This window comes from Protopterus annectens, chromosome 14.part0 (genome assembly GCF_019279795.1).
Source record: "Protopterus annectens isolate FY-2018-M chromosome 14.part0, PAN1.0, whole genome shotgun sequence".
In the NCBI taxonomy this organism is placed as follows: domain Eukaryota; kingdom Metazoa; phylum Chordata; order Ceratodontiformes; family Protopteridae; genus Protopterus; species Protopterus annectens.
The window spans coordinates 836,543,974-836,561,804 of record NC_056748.1 but is presented as its reverse complement, the minus strand read 5'-3'; the positions used below and the strand labels follow the sequence as shown (position 1 = coordinate 836,561,804).

Genomic DNA, 17,831 nt, shown 5'->3' with positions numbered 1-17,831 from the left:
TTTTTGATTCATAAGAAGTCATGAATTCCTTGTTAAGAAAACAATGACTTGTGACGAAAACATTAAACACAGCAAAGAGTTTTTTTTTTTTTTACCACTACTGAAGACTTTGTAAGATTGAAGCAAAATGAATCAGCAATATGTTTAAATATCAAAAATGAAAACAAAATCACAGTCTTAGAGATATCTAAGATATAACAATCTGAATAAAAAAAAATTAAATATAGTAACATTCATGCTAAAACAGTCAATTTAAATCACTAAGACAGAACTGCATATTTTGATCGGATGAAGCATGGTTTCTGCTCTCTCAGTCATTGTTTTTCCTTGAGCCATAAGACTCATTTGAACTTAGTTCTCTGTATCTTTAGTAAGCTGTTCTGTATCACAAAAAAGGTGGAAATGTGTGTGATAAATTACATTAAACTTGGAAATTCCACAGATACAATACAATGCCTGGCTGTCAGCCCAGAGGATTAAAACTCTGAACTGTTAATGAACTGTACCCTATGCCCAGGATAAAGGGTTGACTCTTTCCACCTTAATTTGCCTACTCTGTGACTCTGAGCATGTGGGCTACAAAGCCAAAGATGCAATACAAAGGCATACTTTTCCTGATTCTGTCTTTGCTGTCATTTGACTAATGCTACATCTCCCAGTAAAAACTAAATTTTCTTTCTTCTAAATTATAGGTACTTTCAATGTGGTTAATTACAAATAAAAGAATTATACTTCCACATAAACTGATATTTGCTAGGTTTTCAATCAAAATTATTAATATTTTCCTGTGCAGATCGTTAAAATTTGGGTTACTCAGTATATAGACTTAATACCAACTAGCAGATTAGAAGATATTTTATTTAATATAAAACAAATTGAATTTCTATGGTTCATCATAGTGTTTACACTTTCCTAGAAAGTATACATAAGTGCGTAGTGTGCATAAGATTCTCAGAATGCAGATTATGTACACACATTATTTCTACTAGTTCCTGTTTCCTACACAGAAAGTTTTGTATTGGAGCGTTTTTCCTGGGTATCCTCTATAAGTTCATAATGCCCAATAGTTGTTAAACTAGTTAATACACTTTAAATAAATACATAGACAAGCAAACATTTAATAAATGTTTTCTTACATTTCTGCATTTCTTAGGGTTAGTGACATTTTTAATAATCAGCAAATGAGGAGGCCAGAGCAGTTACTGGGAAGGGTACAATATGTAATACAAAGTAACAAGTGGAGTTCATCTCATACAAATGGATGGAATAGTCTGTTGTCATGGATATATTATGTACAAAATAATGCACATGGAGTTCGCTTTTAATATTTTTATATTCTGAACCTAAATTTTCAACAGTTTTTTTTTATATTCGCACTAGACAAACATTAGATGTTCTTCATATTGATCACTGCTGTATTAACCTTAACTATATGGGTTATATCCTGTAAAGGATATAACAACCGGCCAGCCTACAAAGATTCAGGGCACCTTCCCTGCACCCAAACTGTTAAGCAGCTCAAGATGAGCTTTCTGAAAGACGAGCTTGGGTGCAAAGCCCTTCAGAGCTTTACTGCCTACTGAAGAGTGTGCTTCTCCGAGGATTTGAGGATCAATGGTTGGTTTGTTCTTTCTTTTACTGGGCAGACAAGTTCCTTTTCAGGAAAAAAAAACTTCAATTTTCTTATATTTACTGACGTTTTATTACTTTCCCCTTCAGGAAGGTAATTTTAAAGTTAGGAGTGTTGTTTTTCAATGGACTGTCTCAAGACTGTAACATACTTTTAAGCAGAGCACTAATTTTTTCTGTTAGTTTTAAAGTAGTGTAAACTAACTGATAACATATTTTCTGTGGAGAAATTATGTTAAATTTTCCATTGTGGAGCTGTCATAGTGTTTGAAAGTGCTTTTTACTGTGTTTTTTTTTCTGTCAAAAAATAACTTCTGTGGACTGGTAGTTTTACCGGCATTTACTGCTTGTCTTCCCCAGGAAAGAAGCATCATTTTTGGCTTGGTCATAGAACACATAGTTGGTTCCACTGTCAGTCCTTCTTCCAGCCACAAAAAGAAAAAGTTAAGCAAACCATTTTTGCCATAGCAGCAGGCTAGCAATTTGCCTCAGCGTTAAGTGTGTGACTCTTCTGTGCCATTTTCTGTACCTCAGACCACTCTTTTACTTTGAATCCCACTGATGTAGCACCTGCAGTCACTATGGACTGGGGTTTAGGCATATCCTCTGTGACTGTTGGAGTCCCCTCATTGGGCATGGTAGAGCCACTCTCGTCAGTCCTGGAAAAGGAAACATGGAAGGTGTCCCTGTTATATATCAGAGTGCTGCCTCCATCTCTGGGAAAGCAGCGGCTGCCATTAGTAACACGGATGGCCCAATTTTTCCTGCCAAAAAAAATAGAAAACCAATCATGTATAAACTCTTCAAATTTTTTCGATAGGAGTAGTTTATTATGTCTGGCTCAGGGTTTAATTAAGTATGTTGATCCTTCTTGTGAACTAGTTTTGGTAAAAGAAAGAGGAATGCCTCTTTTTCTGAAGAGATTCAATAGTTTGCATATGAGCAGGGATGGATTCAGGGTTTTGTCAGATATTCTGATTCAGACTTAGAGGAGAGTTCAGCATCTAATTCTTCCCATGAGGTTTTCTCTGTCTCTGAGATTACTGCTAGTGGGTTCAGTGGGAGAACACTGAGGTTTCTCAGTCCCTCAAAAAATACTGTGAGTTGTTACAGAATGATTTTCAAGAACCTACACCCATTCCTCTTGTCCTGTCTGCTTTAGAGGATGTGTATATTACTGCCTGCAGTTTTCCTGTTAGTCAGCCAGGCATCTCTAAAAAGTAGAAAAGATGTATAAAGTTCATCAGTCTTTTAAAATTTTATACACTGTTTCCAAACCTGACCCAGCTGCTATAGCCTTAGTTGACTTGGCTTTTGCTAAGCACTTAAGTAATTACAATTCTAATCTTTCTAATGAGGATGGGAAAATTATTGATAGGTATGAGAAAAAAAGTGTATGTTTCTGCAACTTTGATTTTCTAAATTTTAAATTGTCAGGCTCGTATGTTACAGTTTGTTCTGATATATTGTAAAAGTATGAGGTTGAAGAATGTTTTCTCTACTGTTTCTTCTTGTGAAGAAAAACTTGCTTTAAATAACTTTGTTTCTTCGATTGCACGGGTCAGTACTCTGTTTGCAGTGTGTGTATGATTCTGTGATACTTCTTCCAGGGCTATGGCCACTGGTACTGTTTTAGGGAGGTTTGCTTGGCTATATTCTCACAACCTCTCAAATAATTAAAAAAAATGAGATTTTAAATTCTTCTTTTGACAGAGATTTAATGTTTTGCCCTTCTGCTGTAGAGGTGATCAAAACTTGTGATGAAAGTGTCAAGCTGATCCAGGGAATCTCTAAGATTTTTCAGCCCTCCTTTCCAAATTGGTCAAGGGATTTTCTTTCTCCTCATCCAATTTTGGCAAAAAAAAAAAAACAACAACAACAAAAAAACAGAATGAATGGACTTGGGAATTCATGTAAACAGACATTTAAGGAGGAGTGGCAAGGGGGTTCCAAAAAGATGTCTTAAACTACCCAGAATTAAGGACAGTTCAAGTCTGAATGACTATTCAACAGAACCTGTGACCTCCTCCTAGCCGGGGCCCCTAGTCTCTTCCAGAAATTCTGAATCTCCATTTTTCTCTTTGGCAACAGATTATTTCAAACAAATGTGTTCTGAAAATCATTCAACAGGGATACAGATGGCAGTGGGATGAGGTTTCCTCTTTCCATGGAGTCATTCTTCATTCCACAGATCAGGCGTTCTTCATCACAAGTTGTCCTATGAAGTGATAGAACCAGTTTCACCCTCACAGGTGGGGAAGGGGTTTTTATTCAAGGATGTTCCTAGTGCCAATGAAAGAAAAATGCTTGGAGGTCAGTTCTGGATCTTTCTTTCCTCAGCCTCTTTGTGATAGTGCCCAAATTCATTATGTCACTTCACAGCCTGTTAACTCTTTTTTCCTCTTTTCTAGTTTCTTCATAACACTAGCCATCGGAGATGCTTATCATATTCCTATTCAGCCAGACTTCAGGCATTTCTTAAGGTTTTCTGTGTCACATTATCGGTTCTCTGCCTTAGCCTTTGGACTATCCACTGCTCCAAGAGTGTTCACAAAGTGGCTAGTTCCAGTTATAGCTCAAGTTCAGACAGCAGGGTATCCACATTTTTCCATATTTAAAAGATTTGCGTACACTTGCAGATTTTTTTCTAAAATGTTAGGAGTCTCCGTCTTGGGTGAGAGATTTCTTGCGCAAGCTTGGATTTCAAGAGAACATTCAAAAGTCATTCTTGACTCTCTCACACAGGATTGTTTTCTTGGGATGTCAACTAGACACCTCAGTTCAAAGAGCATTTTTTCCATGGGAAAAAAATAGATTGTTATCTAGATTTATTTCTATGGTTTTCCACTCAGACTTCAGTCACTGTGAAGGAATACCTCAGAATTTTGGGTCTTATGGCTTCTATGATTTTCATGATAACCCGGACAAGACTCCACATCAGAAAGATTCAGTGATATCTGGAATCTCTTTGGTCCCAGATTCAACCACCCTTTACCCTTTCAAATCTCAGTACTGAGGTTTGTCAGAAAAGAAATATTTTGGGGGAGGCAACAGATATCCTTAAATCCAGGTCTCCCCTTTTCCATCCCTGGAAATCCCTGAAAACTTTGCTTAGGGAGCAGTTTCTGGAGGGATAAATGTGCAGGGGGTGTGGGACACCAAAGGCAGATTCAAGCACATAAATATGAAAAGGATGTTTGCCCTGATCAAGGCACTCAACTCTGTGTGCCATCTTTGGTCCCTGGGACCTCTTCAAGTTGTTGCAGATAATACCACATTCATGTGGTACATCAGCAAGCAAGGGGGAATCAGGTTGTACTCCCTTTGCAGACTAGCTATGTTAGCTTGGGATGCAACTTCACAGCACAATCTCACTTTACAGGTACATTCTGTCAGAGCAAAATTATGCGGTAGACAAGCTGAGCAGGACCAGGACAGACCCTTACTAATGGAAACTAGATTGGAAGTTTTCCAAGATTTGATCCATCTATAGGGAGTTCCTCAAGTAAACCTCTTTTCCTCCTCTCTGAACAGTCAAAAAGCAAACTCCTATTCCAGAACTCCATGTGAGAAGACCTAAAAAATAGATGCCTTTTCTTTGGACAGGAATGCTCTCATGTATCTTTCCACCAAAATCCAGGGTACTTTTGAAGATTCAGAAAGAATCCCCAAAGATCATTGTATTGACTCCTTTCTGTCCCAGGCAACTGTGGTTCTCCCTTCTTTTGGAAATGCCCAGGGGCAATTACCACAAGCTTCCTCACAGACTGGGTCTATTCACACAGGAACAGGAGAGTTGGATACACCTTGACATCATTCAGCTTCAATTGACTGCCTGGAGGATAGTGTCTTAATTCCTTTTAGGCACCTGTTTACTGAGGACATGCAGCAGGTACTAAAGGAGGCAAAAAGTCTGCCACTAGAAAATTGTATATTAGCAAATGGAAAACATTTTTCTTGCTGCCTTCAGCATAATGAGCACCCTTTCAGGGCTAGTTGTTTACTGGTTTTACAGTATTTGTGCAAGTTACTATCCTGTGGCCTTTCTTATTCCTATATCAAGGTTCATTTATCAGCCATTTCAGCATGTCTACTCATGGATCCTCCTCTTTAGAGGCAGTCTCATGTCAATATGTTTTTGAAAGGGGGTTTACATAAGAGACCTCCAAGTTAACCAGTGGGTCCTCCTTATGATCTTAATTTTCTGTTAGAGAAGCTAACACTTGCTCCATTTGAACCAGCTAATCTGTCTGACTTGAGGCTGTTAACATGGAAAACAGTTTTAATGACTGCTCTAACCTCTGCAAGAAGGGTATCTAAACTATAAGCTGGTGAGTAAACTCTACCTCATTTCCACAGGGACAGGGTTTCTTTGAGAATTAATCCTTCTTTTATGCCTAATGCAGTATCTGAGTTTACTTTAAGCCAAACTATCTCCCTGTTTTCTTTCCTGAACTGAAGAATGAGAGAGAAAGTATACTCTATACTTTGGATGTTTACAGATAACTCCGGTACTATCTTGACGGAACTAAATCTTTCAGATCTTTGGATGAATTGTTCATTTCTTGTGAAGTTAAGAAGAATGGATAATCTGAGTCAAAACAAACTTTTTCCAAATGGTTGTCTAAGGCTATTAATTTATGTTATGCTCAGCATGACAAATCTATTCCAGGCATGGTCAAGTCATATTGTACCACGGCCTTGGCTTCATCTATGACTTTCAGGAAAGGACTGGATTTTAGAAGTATTCTAGAAGCTCAAATATGACAGCACTGCAGGAGTAAAAGCCAATAAAGGTCTGTACACACCATCACAATAACGAAGGCAATCCACAATATTTTAAAATTTATTGCGCAATAGCCACAAAGTCCACATCAAATAAGTACTTAGTTTCATCCACGGAAACTTCATCAGATGATGGTGTGTACCAGATAAACATTTTTCTGTTAATTACATTAGTCTGGAAAGTCTCCAACTACCTCTGGGCTAAGACTGATAATGGTATAGCAGGATTAGTGATATACCCTTGTCAACAAATAAAATAACATAAAATAAAAGTCTAGGAAGATGTTTTGAGCTCTAAAACCATGAGCAGGGGTTTTAGTTCATGTGCAATTTCTGCTGAAGTTTGGATTTCTAGTTAATTTCTAAATTAGTTTAAGACATTTCAACTTTGTAACTTTTGACACCTTTAGTTTTACTGACAGTGAGGTTAAAGAATCCAACACTCCTATTTCACTGGAGGAGGATTTACTTAGAGTCAAATAGCAACTCTGGTTATCTTGTTTGCATATGATGGGAAATCCCAATTCTGTAAGAATTCCTGTGATATAACCATGTTAATGATATTTAAAATGACAGAAAGAAACATATTATTCTTTTTCCTATTGGGACTGCAACCTACTGTTTCACAAAGAGTTGACCTATTACCTAGCAAATCAAGTGAGAATACATGTATACAAATGGTACACTTATTAGTAAATCATTTCAATCCCAAGCTTACTGAAATATTATGTAGATATCAATTTCATTCATGCAGCAGATAGCTTAATAAAAGTTTGATATGTTGCGTAAATATGTTAAGAAGATTAGCTCCAAAAATGCTGAAAGAGCAAACTTTATGCAGAATAAATGCAGTATGCATATAGAAATAATTATAAAACATAGGAAGACATTTGAAAATGCCTTAATTATTGCTTTGAGAGTGAAAGCAACATACTGCATAAGACCGTGAAAGTGCCGTATGCAACCAAGTGAAAGGTCAGCATTCTGGAAATGGCCACTGGAATATGACCAGCAAAATTACATCTTTTCTCACTTGTCTTGTGGGTGTCTTTAAGTTAAAAAAGTGGTATAATTTGCCTATATTTTTACAAAAAGATGGTATTAAAATTGCTGAAAGGAAGCATTATTGTTTACATGTGTTCCCTGAAGAAGAAAGGCTTGATATTTAAACGGTGCATTAAGAGCTAAGAGCTCATTGTTCAAAGGAAACATTTTTTTACATACTCTGCAGAACTTAAGTCTGAATACAGTTAGCACATTTTTGTAGAAATGCAAGTAAAGCACAATTCTTTAACTTTTAAATTAGACCATGGAAGTAGTGTAACCTTAGTGATTGAACAGAATTTTTAGGACTTGTTAAAATATTTTGCAACCTACTGATCTTTTATTAAAAACTTATACGGGAGAATATAAACAGTAGTGAGAATTGTTGTGAATGTTACTTCTCAGTAACAAAAAGAAAAACTGTTTTTGAAAACAGTGAAAAGTAATGGGCCCAGTTTATTTGGTGAAAACTGAATTGATACAATTAATTTAAAATGAGGAGCTATTAAGCAAATATCTTCTGGAAGTGAAGATGTACAGGTTCAGGTCTCAGAACAGAAGGTATGCTAAAAGGAAAGCAATTCTGTTTTATTTTACTGCGTTTAGACGCCAGACACTTGATACCTTTGGTTTATTTTCTACTGCAATTAGACTCTTAGGATTTATACTACCATTGCCCGGTATTTAAGTTACTAGAGACCTTTAAGACCTACATTTTTAGGTATGGGCTTTTAGTCGCTAAAGTTATAAATAAGCAGTACTTAAGTTAACGCTATGACAATGATCCATGTTCCCACTTTTCACAGTTGCTAAGTAATTACTCTTCTTTTGGAACAAGTATACTATTGATTCTGCTTGATTGTAGTATTTGCCCAGTACAGGGAGATCAGCGTTAACTCATAAGAGATGCCTAACTGAATTGTAATATAATACACTGTACCTACTCCTGGCATGTACACTTCCTAACCTATTTGTATGTGATTTGAGCATTTAGCTCTTAACTGCTATGACCCTGTCTTGAATAACTACTAAAGGTAATCTGTATTACTGCATTATATCTGGTGCTACTAGAAATGTACATTACCCTGTAATTACTTGTTGCTGTGATTTGCAGATATTTTATTTTTCTTTCTACTATACCTGTATACTGCTTACATGATATCTCCTTCCTCTCCCATGCTAACCTCCTTTTCTGTTTCCCAATCTTATACTAACCCTCTTCTATACTAGCCTCCTATGTTTCTTCCTGTTACCTATTTCCCCTAACCCTACTGTTCTGTTTTTGTATTCCAGCATTTTAAGCCTTGCCTGTTGGCCTATCTCACTTGGATTCCCAGAAGATACAAAGCAGGCCATTTTGTGCTGGCACCCAGGAAGCACCCTAGCTCCTCCTGAATCTAATGATACTCATTGTCAACATTACGGACTGTCAGTTAGGTCTGTTAGTCCCCTGCCTACCTGCAGTTTACTAGTTCTCCTTTCATCCCCTCCTCTGCCAGTTGCACCTTTGTTCTCTGCTTTCCTACATACTTACACTTACTCCTTTCAGGGACTCACTGCTAATCCCTATATATTCTTACATATACCTTATACCTGTTATATTTCTGTAAAACTACCTTCTCCTCCCATCTTCCTGTACCTTTCTCTGCAAGCCCTTCTGATTACACTACATAGCTTAGGAAACTGTAACATTTCAGCTTACTAAACTGATTGACTCTCCTCTCTAGCTATTTTTTGATTACAAAACTCCTACTCTAGTTTGTACCTCCCTCCCAAACACAAAACATGTCCTAACCTGTTATGAAACATGCCTCAGTTACCACTTTCACCACTCCCAAACATACAGCCTCAGATTTCAATAGCCTAAACTTTACACACTTAAATATAACTAGCTTCCTCCTACCTAAATATCACAGGCTACTTCATATCAAAGTTCAAAATCTCATGCTTAAACTAAAATACTTCCTGAACTTTTCTAACTCCCTACCTCATCAGACATTATCCCAACCACACTAAACTCTTCCTCACCTTTGATATTCTCTGTTTAACCCAGGTTACAATATCCTAAGACTCGACAAAACTAAAAAGGTGGAGGTATTCAAAAATGAACTCAATGTAACATTGGACATAAGCAAGTCTGAACTAAAAATCTATCTATATAATCTGTATTTATCTACCACCAGGAAACAATGTTACTACCTTAGAAAATATACTCAGTTGGTCCACCTCCACCCACCCACAAGAAACCATAATACTAGGAGACCTTAATCTTGACTGGACCTATTTTAACACTAATAACCCAACCTCTCATATCAACCTCCATGGCTTTACACAGACAAAAAGCAAAAGTATCATTGATTTAAACCTCTACTAAAATATAAGTCTGACTTTAGTGATCACTATTTAACTTATATTATAAGACAGAAAATCAAACACTTTAACACTATTCAATTTAAAATGAACTTAATGCCTGTAACTGGAACCCAGTAAAGACACTGAAACCTGCCCTTTGGCTATCTAATGACACTAGACAAAAATGTTACTTAGAAATAAAGCATGGAAAAAATGGCAAACTAGCAAATCTCCTATTGACCAACAGACTTTCAGGCACCTAAGAAACACTACCAAAAAAGCCATCTTCACTGATAAAAGGAGTTATTTTAGTAACCTCCAGCAAGCTAATCACAACAACCCTCTTTAGTTGAAGTGTTAATAACTGTAACTGTTGTGTAGAGTTATTTGCACTCATTATAAAATTTTATGACCCATGTGGAGTTTTCCTTTTCTCCCACTCCTCTGCTGAATATATCCAGTCATCCAGTCAGACTAGCCAATTAACAAATAAAATAAATAAAGTATCATAATGCTGATACACTAAATAGCCACCTGCTTTAACAAGGCCTTCAGATGTGGAAGTTGTGTCTTTTGGCTTTTCCCGGTTAGGGGTCGCCACAGCGGAACTCCGGTCTGCTAATGATTGGCAGTAGATTTTTATGTGCCGAGTTGCCAGCCCTGATGCACAACCTTCAACGAAGGTACGCCCATTCACGCATGTCTCCACACAGAAAATGCTCTAGCTGAGAATCAAACAGGACAATGTTTTACTGTGAGGTGACAATGCTACCGCAGCACCACCACCGCAAATATTTGTTATATGTTATGCATAGTGTGGACACGGCATAGCTAAATACTGAGCAAATTAACGCTGAACCAAAGATAAAGTTTTATATGACAAAATAGTTATGGCCCTAAATTAATTCTTGCATAAGAGGGAGTTTTTCAAGTCCGCTGTATTACAATGAAGTCACTGGTCATTTTTTTTTTTTTTTTTTGCTGGTTTCAGTGATACCACTCAAAACAGAGTGAGTTGCATAGAGACTGAATCATTTTGTGAGCATGGACAAGAGGTAGAATAATCTTTGTGCAGTGTAGAGGTTGCTAAGAAGTTTGTTACAAAGACACCTGATACATATGGAAATTATAATTGCAAAACTTGAACCTACGTTTGTTGTGACAAGTGACTTTTTAAGAACATTTTCAGCATCTGAAGACCTGTTTTTTTTTTTAGATGTAGCTATTAATCATAGCAGCTAGATGTCCTAAATTATGAATGACACCTTATAAGTGGGGTTGGTAGGGTGGCCTAATGGTTAAGGTGTTTTCCTTATAAACACAAGGTGCAGGGTTTGAGTCTCACAAGGGATAATTGGCTAGGATTAAAATGGCTTGCAAGGGCCATTGACCCTATGAACCTATAATTCAGCTGAAAATTTGTGTTAGATACTGATGAAGCCCTTTTTAAGGACTTATGCTGAAAAAGTAAATAGGCTAGGGGGTTGCCATAATGATTAAGATGCCATTATGCCAAACCCCATGCCATAAAGTATTTACTTCATGGACACATGGTACAGGGTTTGATTCTCACCTTGGGAAGTATGACTAGGCTTAAAATGGTCCCTTTGGGCATTAGCCTAGTAAATCACCTATGCACTTAAAAAGGGAATTTGTAGCATAACAAAGGTATACAATATTGGCTATTAAAAGGTAGCCCTATGTGGTACCCTGGTGTTACACACTGAGAGGATCAACATTTTATTTTATTGTAAAGAACATTTATACTTCAATCCCACAATTCCGTTTACTTTAGCTACTCTCTGAGGATGAATTTAGGGAGAAAGTCTTAGCTGTTACATTACATTACCTTAACATTGCAACGAAACAGTAAGTTTAACAAGTCTGCCTATTTAGGTGCTTTAACATTTCACCCCTCTTCCATCTCTAATTTCCTCTGACTCTTTTCCACCTGCTCATGCCCCCTTTGAATGCCTCTGTGAATTTTCTGTCTGCTGCCCATTCTAGTAATGTCCTTCATGGCTCTACAGCCCTATCTATGAAAATGTACTTTCAGAGATGCAGGGAGTAATTAGCCCCTGCAGTCTTCTGCCCTTGCTCCTTCCTCCTCCATCTGTCCTTCCAGTTAAATACCATCCCTTCATCTCTTCCTGACATGATTCTGTGTACCAGCACCATATTCTGTCTCTACTGATTTCAAGTGAAAAGAGATCTACCTGGATCAGTTTTAATAATTTGAACACCATGCTCTTGAGTTTCACTAGCTCACTGCTGATTGGTAATTATATTTATGATTTGTAGAGTGTTTTAAGGTGTTATTTGGGGTAAGTTCCCCTGCTCCATCCATTGTGTTAGCTCTGCCCCCGCAACCCTGCACTATGAAGTCATACAGACTCAGCGAAAGTATATATTTAAAGAGACAGTCTTTTGATTTGAATATCTCAGAGTGGCTGTGAACAAATAAAGCATGAGCAACTGAAACTCTAGTAGCTAAAAGATAATCACTTTAGCTCTTATAGCTTATGGTAATGTTCCTGTCCACCATCCCACAGCACTTTAAGGTAGTGTTTCTATGAATTCCTTCCAACATCCTGCTCTCCTTCTCCTTATGTGGCTTACAGAACTATAAATATTATTGAAGGTGTGGTCTGACCAAGGTTCTGCACAGTTGTAGGTATTAGCTCTCTGTTTCTAGAGTCCATCCTCATGAGGCTATACTGCAGTAGTTTATTTCCTCTTGCCACTGCCCTCTTGCACTGTCTTGGAAGTACAATTTCTTTGTAATTAACCTCCTCAGATCCTTTTTCTGCTCTGTTGCCACTAGTTCCACGCCTCCTAGCTGATAGGTCACACCAGATTGTTGTGATCTATGGATTGTACTTTGCATTTGTTTGCACTGAATCTCAGCTGCATCCTTTATGTCCATTTGTTCAGCTTTCACAAATCCTCCATTAATCTCTCCCTGGTCCTCCTTTGCTGCACCTGTCTTTGTGTCATCAACAAAGATGATGGTCCTTTTCTTTGCTCCCTCATATAGCACTAACATTACTACACAGTGAACAGTGCAGGACTGGGATAAATCTCTGTGGCAGGCTACTAGTTTCTTTTCTAATTCCTGAAATTTACCTCTGACCAAAATCCTCTGTGGCCTACTATTCTACCTGCAACAATGTAGGTCATCAACCTTGGCCCTGTCTCAGGCTATCAAGCTATGAATGCCATTTTTTGAAACTGCTGCTCTTTTTCATAGAAATCTGGATTTCCAGTTAAAGCTGCTAAATGATTTTATTCTTTGGACTCTGTTAGTATGTAACAAGTTTTTTTTATGTAGGGAAGTATATTTGTAACCAAGCTATGTGCACTGATCTTTTGTTATTCTAATTCTTCTTATTATTTACATATTTATTTATTTGTTTGTTTTATTGACCAGGTTAATCTCACTATATTTGTGTTATGGTAGCAATTTAACAGTTAATAAACGTAGTTTAGATTCTTTAAGTCATAGTGTTCTGACTGCTTCATATAAAAATGTGGAGTTGGAAGAACACACAGAGTATACTTCTGCATCTGGTCTTTTTGCTTCTTTTGCCAGCCAGACTCAGAGTGATGCTGGCATACAAGCCACTGAAGGTAACTTTTGTTTGCATACTCCATGTAAGATAAAGTTGTACTAATCCCGATCATCAGAGGAGAAGAGAGATGATGGAAAAGGGAAAAGAAAACCAGAAATCAATGTGTCCAATATGTCCAAAAAAAAACTTTGGGAATAGTGTACAAGACAGCTACATGTTTATTTTTAATTTTCCTTATAACAGTATGTGGAACTGGGAAAATCATCTTATATAATAACCTTAGAAAACAAGAGTCAGGCAATACTTTTTAACATTTATTTATGTACAGGGGATTGCCTACTGAGACATCAATCATCTTACATTTAATAAAAAAGGGATGTGAATTTAGGAAAAAGGACCTGGATCCAGAAAGAGCGACAAGTCAATACCACTTGTACCTATCCAAAAATCTTATCAAAAATGAGTGAATAAGGATGGCTGGTTGAATCGGTTGAGTTTATACAGTGTGGTATCATGTCTGACAGTCCATAATGTGCATCGAGATCTACAAAACCAGAAGGAACTGAAAATGAGGGCTATCAATAGGAAAAGCCTGAAAAATGTATAGGCTGTATCAGGTAGATAGGCTTGATCTTATTTTTTGGCAATACAATGACATTCCTTATTGTTTTCATTTTTAGTATTTTTTTAATTTGTCTGGACAAACCAAACTACCCAAATACTATTATAATTTAAGTAGGAATAAAAGCAGACAAAATACATTTGAACGTGTTATTTTTTAATATCAATGAAAATGAGCAAAGCAATTATAATGCAGTCTGATGGACAGCATTTCAGCTACTGATTACCTGACCTCCCCTACATATACTGTTTGTCACTGTATGTTATTAAAGATGACAAGGTATAATGGTTTGCAAGATAAACCAGTATAGGGTCATAATTTTACATTATGCCTTTATATCACATGCTAATGTCAAACCAAAAAAAAACAAATGCAAAAGTAATATCATCAGTAAAAAAAAAAACAAAGAGCTGTTCTGTTTGTATGAAAATTCTAAGAATAGAGAAAAGATTAGCCAACAGAATAAATTGATAATGATGATGAACTTCTTAGTGATCTACGGAATATATACTTCAGTTTTTCTACAGATAGAAACTATTTTTATCAACTGATTCACACAAATTGTGGCAATCCTGCAAAGTCACAGTAATACTTTTTTGATAATTACTATTTCACTGTTTAACCTTTATATTGAAATAAATATCAGCAGTTACTGCCACGTGAAGGGCCAGACAACTTACAAACTGTGGATAGCAGCTGTCAGCTAAACCTGACAGATCCCCTCAGGCACATGGAAGAGGTGAACAACTTACCTTCTGGTGGGGAATCACTGGCAAAGGAGAATCAACTCGAGGTGTAGCTGTTGGAACTGGGCCTGGTCTTTTAGATCTACAAAAAACAAAGGTATACTTTTAAGATGAATAATAACCTTGCTTGAAACTTCCAAACTGATAAATTCCTCAACAGTGCTTAACGTTTAGGATTTAGTTTGATGAGACATATAGCACAAGTTCATCATGTCATCTTCATCCTGTCTATTTATTTTTGATTGCAAAGACCATAACAGTTCTCACTGTTACTATGATAAATATTAACTTAAAATGTACAATTATTTGAGATACTCACCGTAAAGTGCAGTTGAGTAACATACTCATCATTCAAACAGTAGATCTTCAAAGAGAAACTCCAGCAGTGATATCCATTCTTCCACATGCTTTCTCTCAGTTTGGTGGCAATGCGATTTGTACTTTTGTGGCAGTCAGTTTAGTGGAACATGCTGGTTTACATAAACTAGTGTTTCTACAAAACATTTTTAGTTCTAACAGCACTATAACAAAAAGCCAGTACAGATGTGTGACAGAATTTGCCTTAACATTATATCTTCAAAGGGAAGAACTCTAGAATGATAAATATTCCTACCCAGTAGTCTCCTACAACGTTCTTTCTTTCTGGCAAACCTTAAACTATCAACCTAGTTAAGTTTGGAAATGGCTAAACTTTGCAGGTGTGATTTGATTCACCATGTTTCTTGCCAGCTGAACTTAAAATGTTTTGTAGAAACCTTGGTTTATGTAGATCAACATGTTTCTCAACTGCACTTTATGGTGAGTACATGCTTATATCTCTGATAACAGAGGTAGCCTGCCTGCAAGTGTGTGGACTATCTCCTCCTAATATAAAGACACAGATACATACCTGCATCTTCGATAAAAGGCAGTCTGTGTGCAGCATTTTCTTTCTTTCTTGCTAATGGAAAGTGGCTATGATTTATGGAAGGAAAAATCTCCCATTATGTAAAAGAGGCATATTTCAGAGAAACCCTACCCTAATGTCTTGGGGGGGGGGGTAGAAACAGGAATAAGTAGAAAAGGAGGAGCTAATTTCCTTGAAACCCCCCCCCCACCTCTGTAGATCCATAAGATTGTCATGGAATAAGGGGAAAGGAAGGAAGGAGATTTTACTGCCACTGTGGTCCAACTCAGAAATCTACTGTTTTAGTGAGTGTGCCAGACAGTTGTACTATGTTTTTCATATGAAGCACCATTGCAGTAAAAGTTATGATATATTGGAAGACGTTTAAAGGTGCATTAGGCTAGGGAGATGGAAAGAGCAGTGGCTGTCCTGTCAATCCTTTTATGTGAGCCTTGCTGGATGGCAGTCCCAAACCCAGCTCTACTTCTGCACTTACAGATCTAGTTTGTAGTATTTTGAAAATTATGTGGACAGAGAACAAATTAGCTGCCTTGCAAATGCTCCATGTTGAAACATTCATAAAACGTGCAGATACCCGGATAGAGTGTGTCTTAATCTGCCCTCAAATGGTTGTTTCATGGTTATCATAACAATAGTTATGCAATTAACTAGCCAGATGGACATTTTTCATGCCTGCTAGCCTGCCCTTGTTTCCCTGGGCAAAGGCAAATAACTTTCCTGTCAGCAAGAGAGATTTGGTCCTGAGCATGTAATATCTAGGTTACCTGTGGACATCCAGAAAGTTAATTTTGAGACTGTCCATATCCTGTTGGTATACTGTAAAAGCCTCTTTGTACATAAGGGCTTACTAGTTCTAATATTATTCTGACTGATGTCTTAGCTATCATAAAAAATCTGTTCCAGGACAGATATTTGAGTGGGTGTAATGCTGGTGGCTCAAAAGGGTCAAAGGTCAGCAAATATAAGTTTTTTCCAAAGCTCTAAAGTGTGACAAGCAAGCTTTTCATCAAAAGGGAAGAAAAAAGCTTTTATTTAAATTCTGCTTAAATATTTTAAGTTGCACTTATAGTGAACTGTGTGGTACTGTTCTACTTTTTTACTGTGTTTTTGCCAGAAAGCTATCTGTTGGCATGTTTTAATTTGTTCTAGGACCTTAGTCTTGCTGTATCATTTACAGTTGTGGGAAGACTGTATATTATTGCAAGATGTCAGCATTGTTTATACACTATACTGCACTTCTGTCTCCATAAGTAGAATTACTTGTAAGAATTAGCTGTTTGAATTTTGACCCCTGCCTGGACCATAAATCTGTATTTTATTCATATTTGTGGACTAGTGAAAGATTTGAGACTCATTTGGTTATTTATTACAGCATTTTTTTCCATAAACAATGTTACTGGCAAAATGCTCCACAGTCTGGTGCCTTTGTCTGTGGTGGGATTGCAGTAGTGGTAATATTGTGAATTCTACTCCAGGATTTGTGCTTCAGTACTTTTCCAACTCTTTATATTCCAGTTTTTCTTCTAGAGTCTTACATTATTGTTCGCCTGCTTAAAGTTTAATTCCAGAGCTTTTCTGTTTTTTTCCCTGTTCTTTGTGTCTCTCCCAGGCCCCAGTGAGACATTAGGCCACAGTTTCTTAAATTCTAACCATAGGACCAGAGCTCCAGTATTGACTTTATTTAATTGTATCTTTTTTTAGCAAGTCGGTTATATTTAGTAAAGAGCTACACCCACCCTGGGTCTTTTTAAAAGACTCTGAGAAGTGTTGAAAGTCCCAAAGTGTGAGAAACAAGCTTTTCATCAAAAGGAAAGAAAAAAGCTTTTATATAAATTCTGCTTAAATATTTTAAGTTACACTTATAGTGACCTGTGTGGCGATACATTTTTTGTACATTTCTTTTTTTCCCATGTGTTCCACAGACAGGTACCACCTATGCTCAGCAGATTTTCCCACTTGTGTGCATTTCAGTCATATGATTGTGATAATAAATGATGAGTAGGTAACATATCTCTCAACTGTCCCTGATTTTGACTCAAATTTTAGCTCTGTCCCTCTTAATCCCTCCTAAAACTGGTGACTTTGGAGGAAAGTTTGTGAATTAAGCAATGCATAATGACAATAATTAAGAGCTGTAGATTTCTTTTACTTCACAAAATGTATATTCATTCATA

The 17,831-nt window shown here is 37.0% G+C and overlaps 1 protein-coding gene across 4 annotated transcripts in view; it reads right to left on the bottom strand.

Moving 5' to 3' along the window:
* The window catches only part of LDB3 (LIM domain binding 3), a 740,470-nt gene that overhangs the window by 485,510 nt on the left and 237,129 nt on the right, over positions 1-17,831 (bottom strand). For all 4 annotated transcript variants that reach the window (XM_044056591.1, XM_044056595.1, XM_044056593.1 and 1 more), the window contains exon 4: positions 14,757-14,832. In XM_044056591.1, the coding sequence (XP_043912526.1) occupies positions 14,757-14,832 (76 nt within the window). The remainder of the gene's footprint in view (positions 1-14,756; positions 14,833-17,831) is intronic.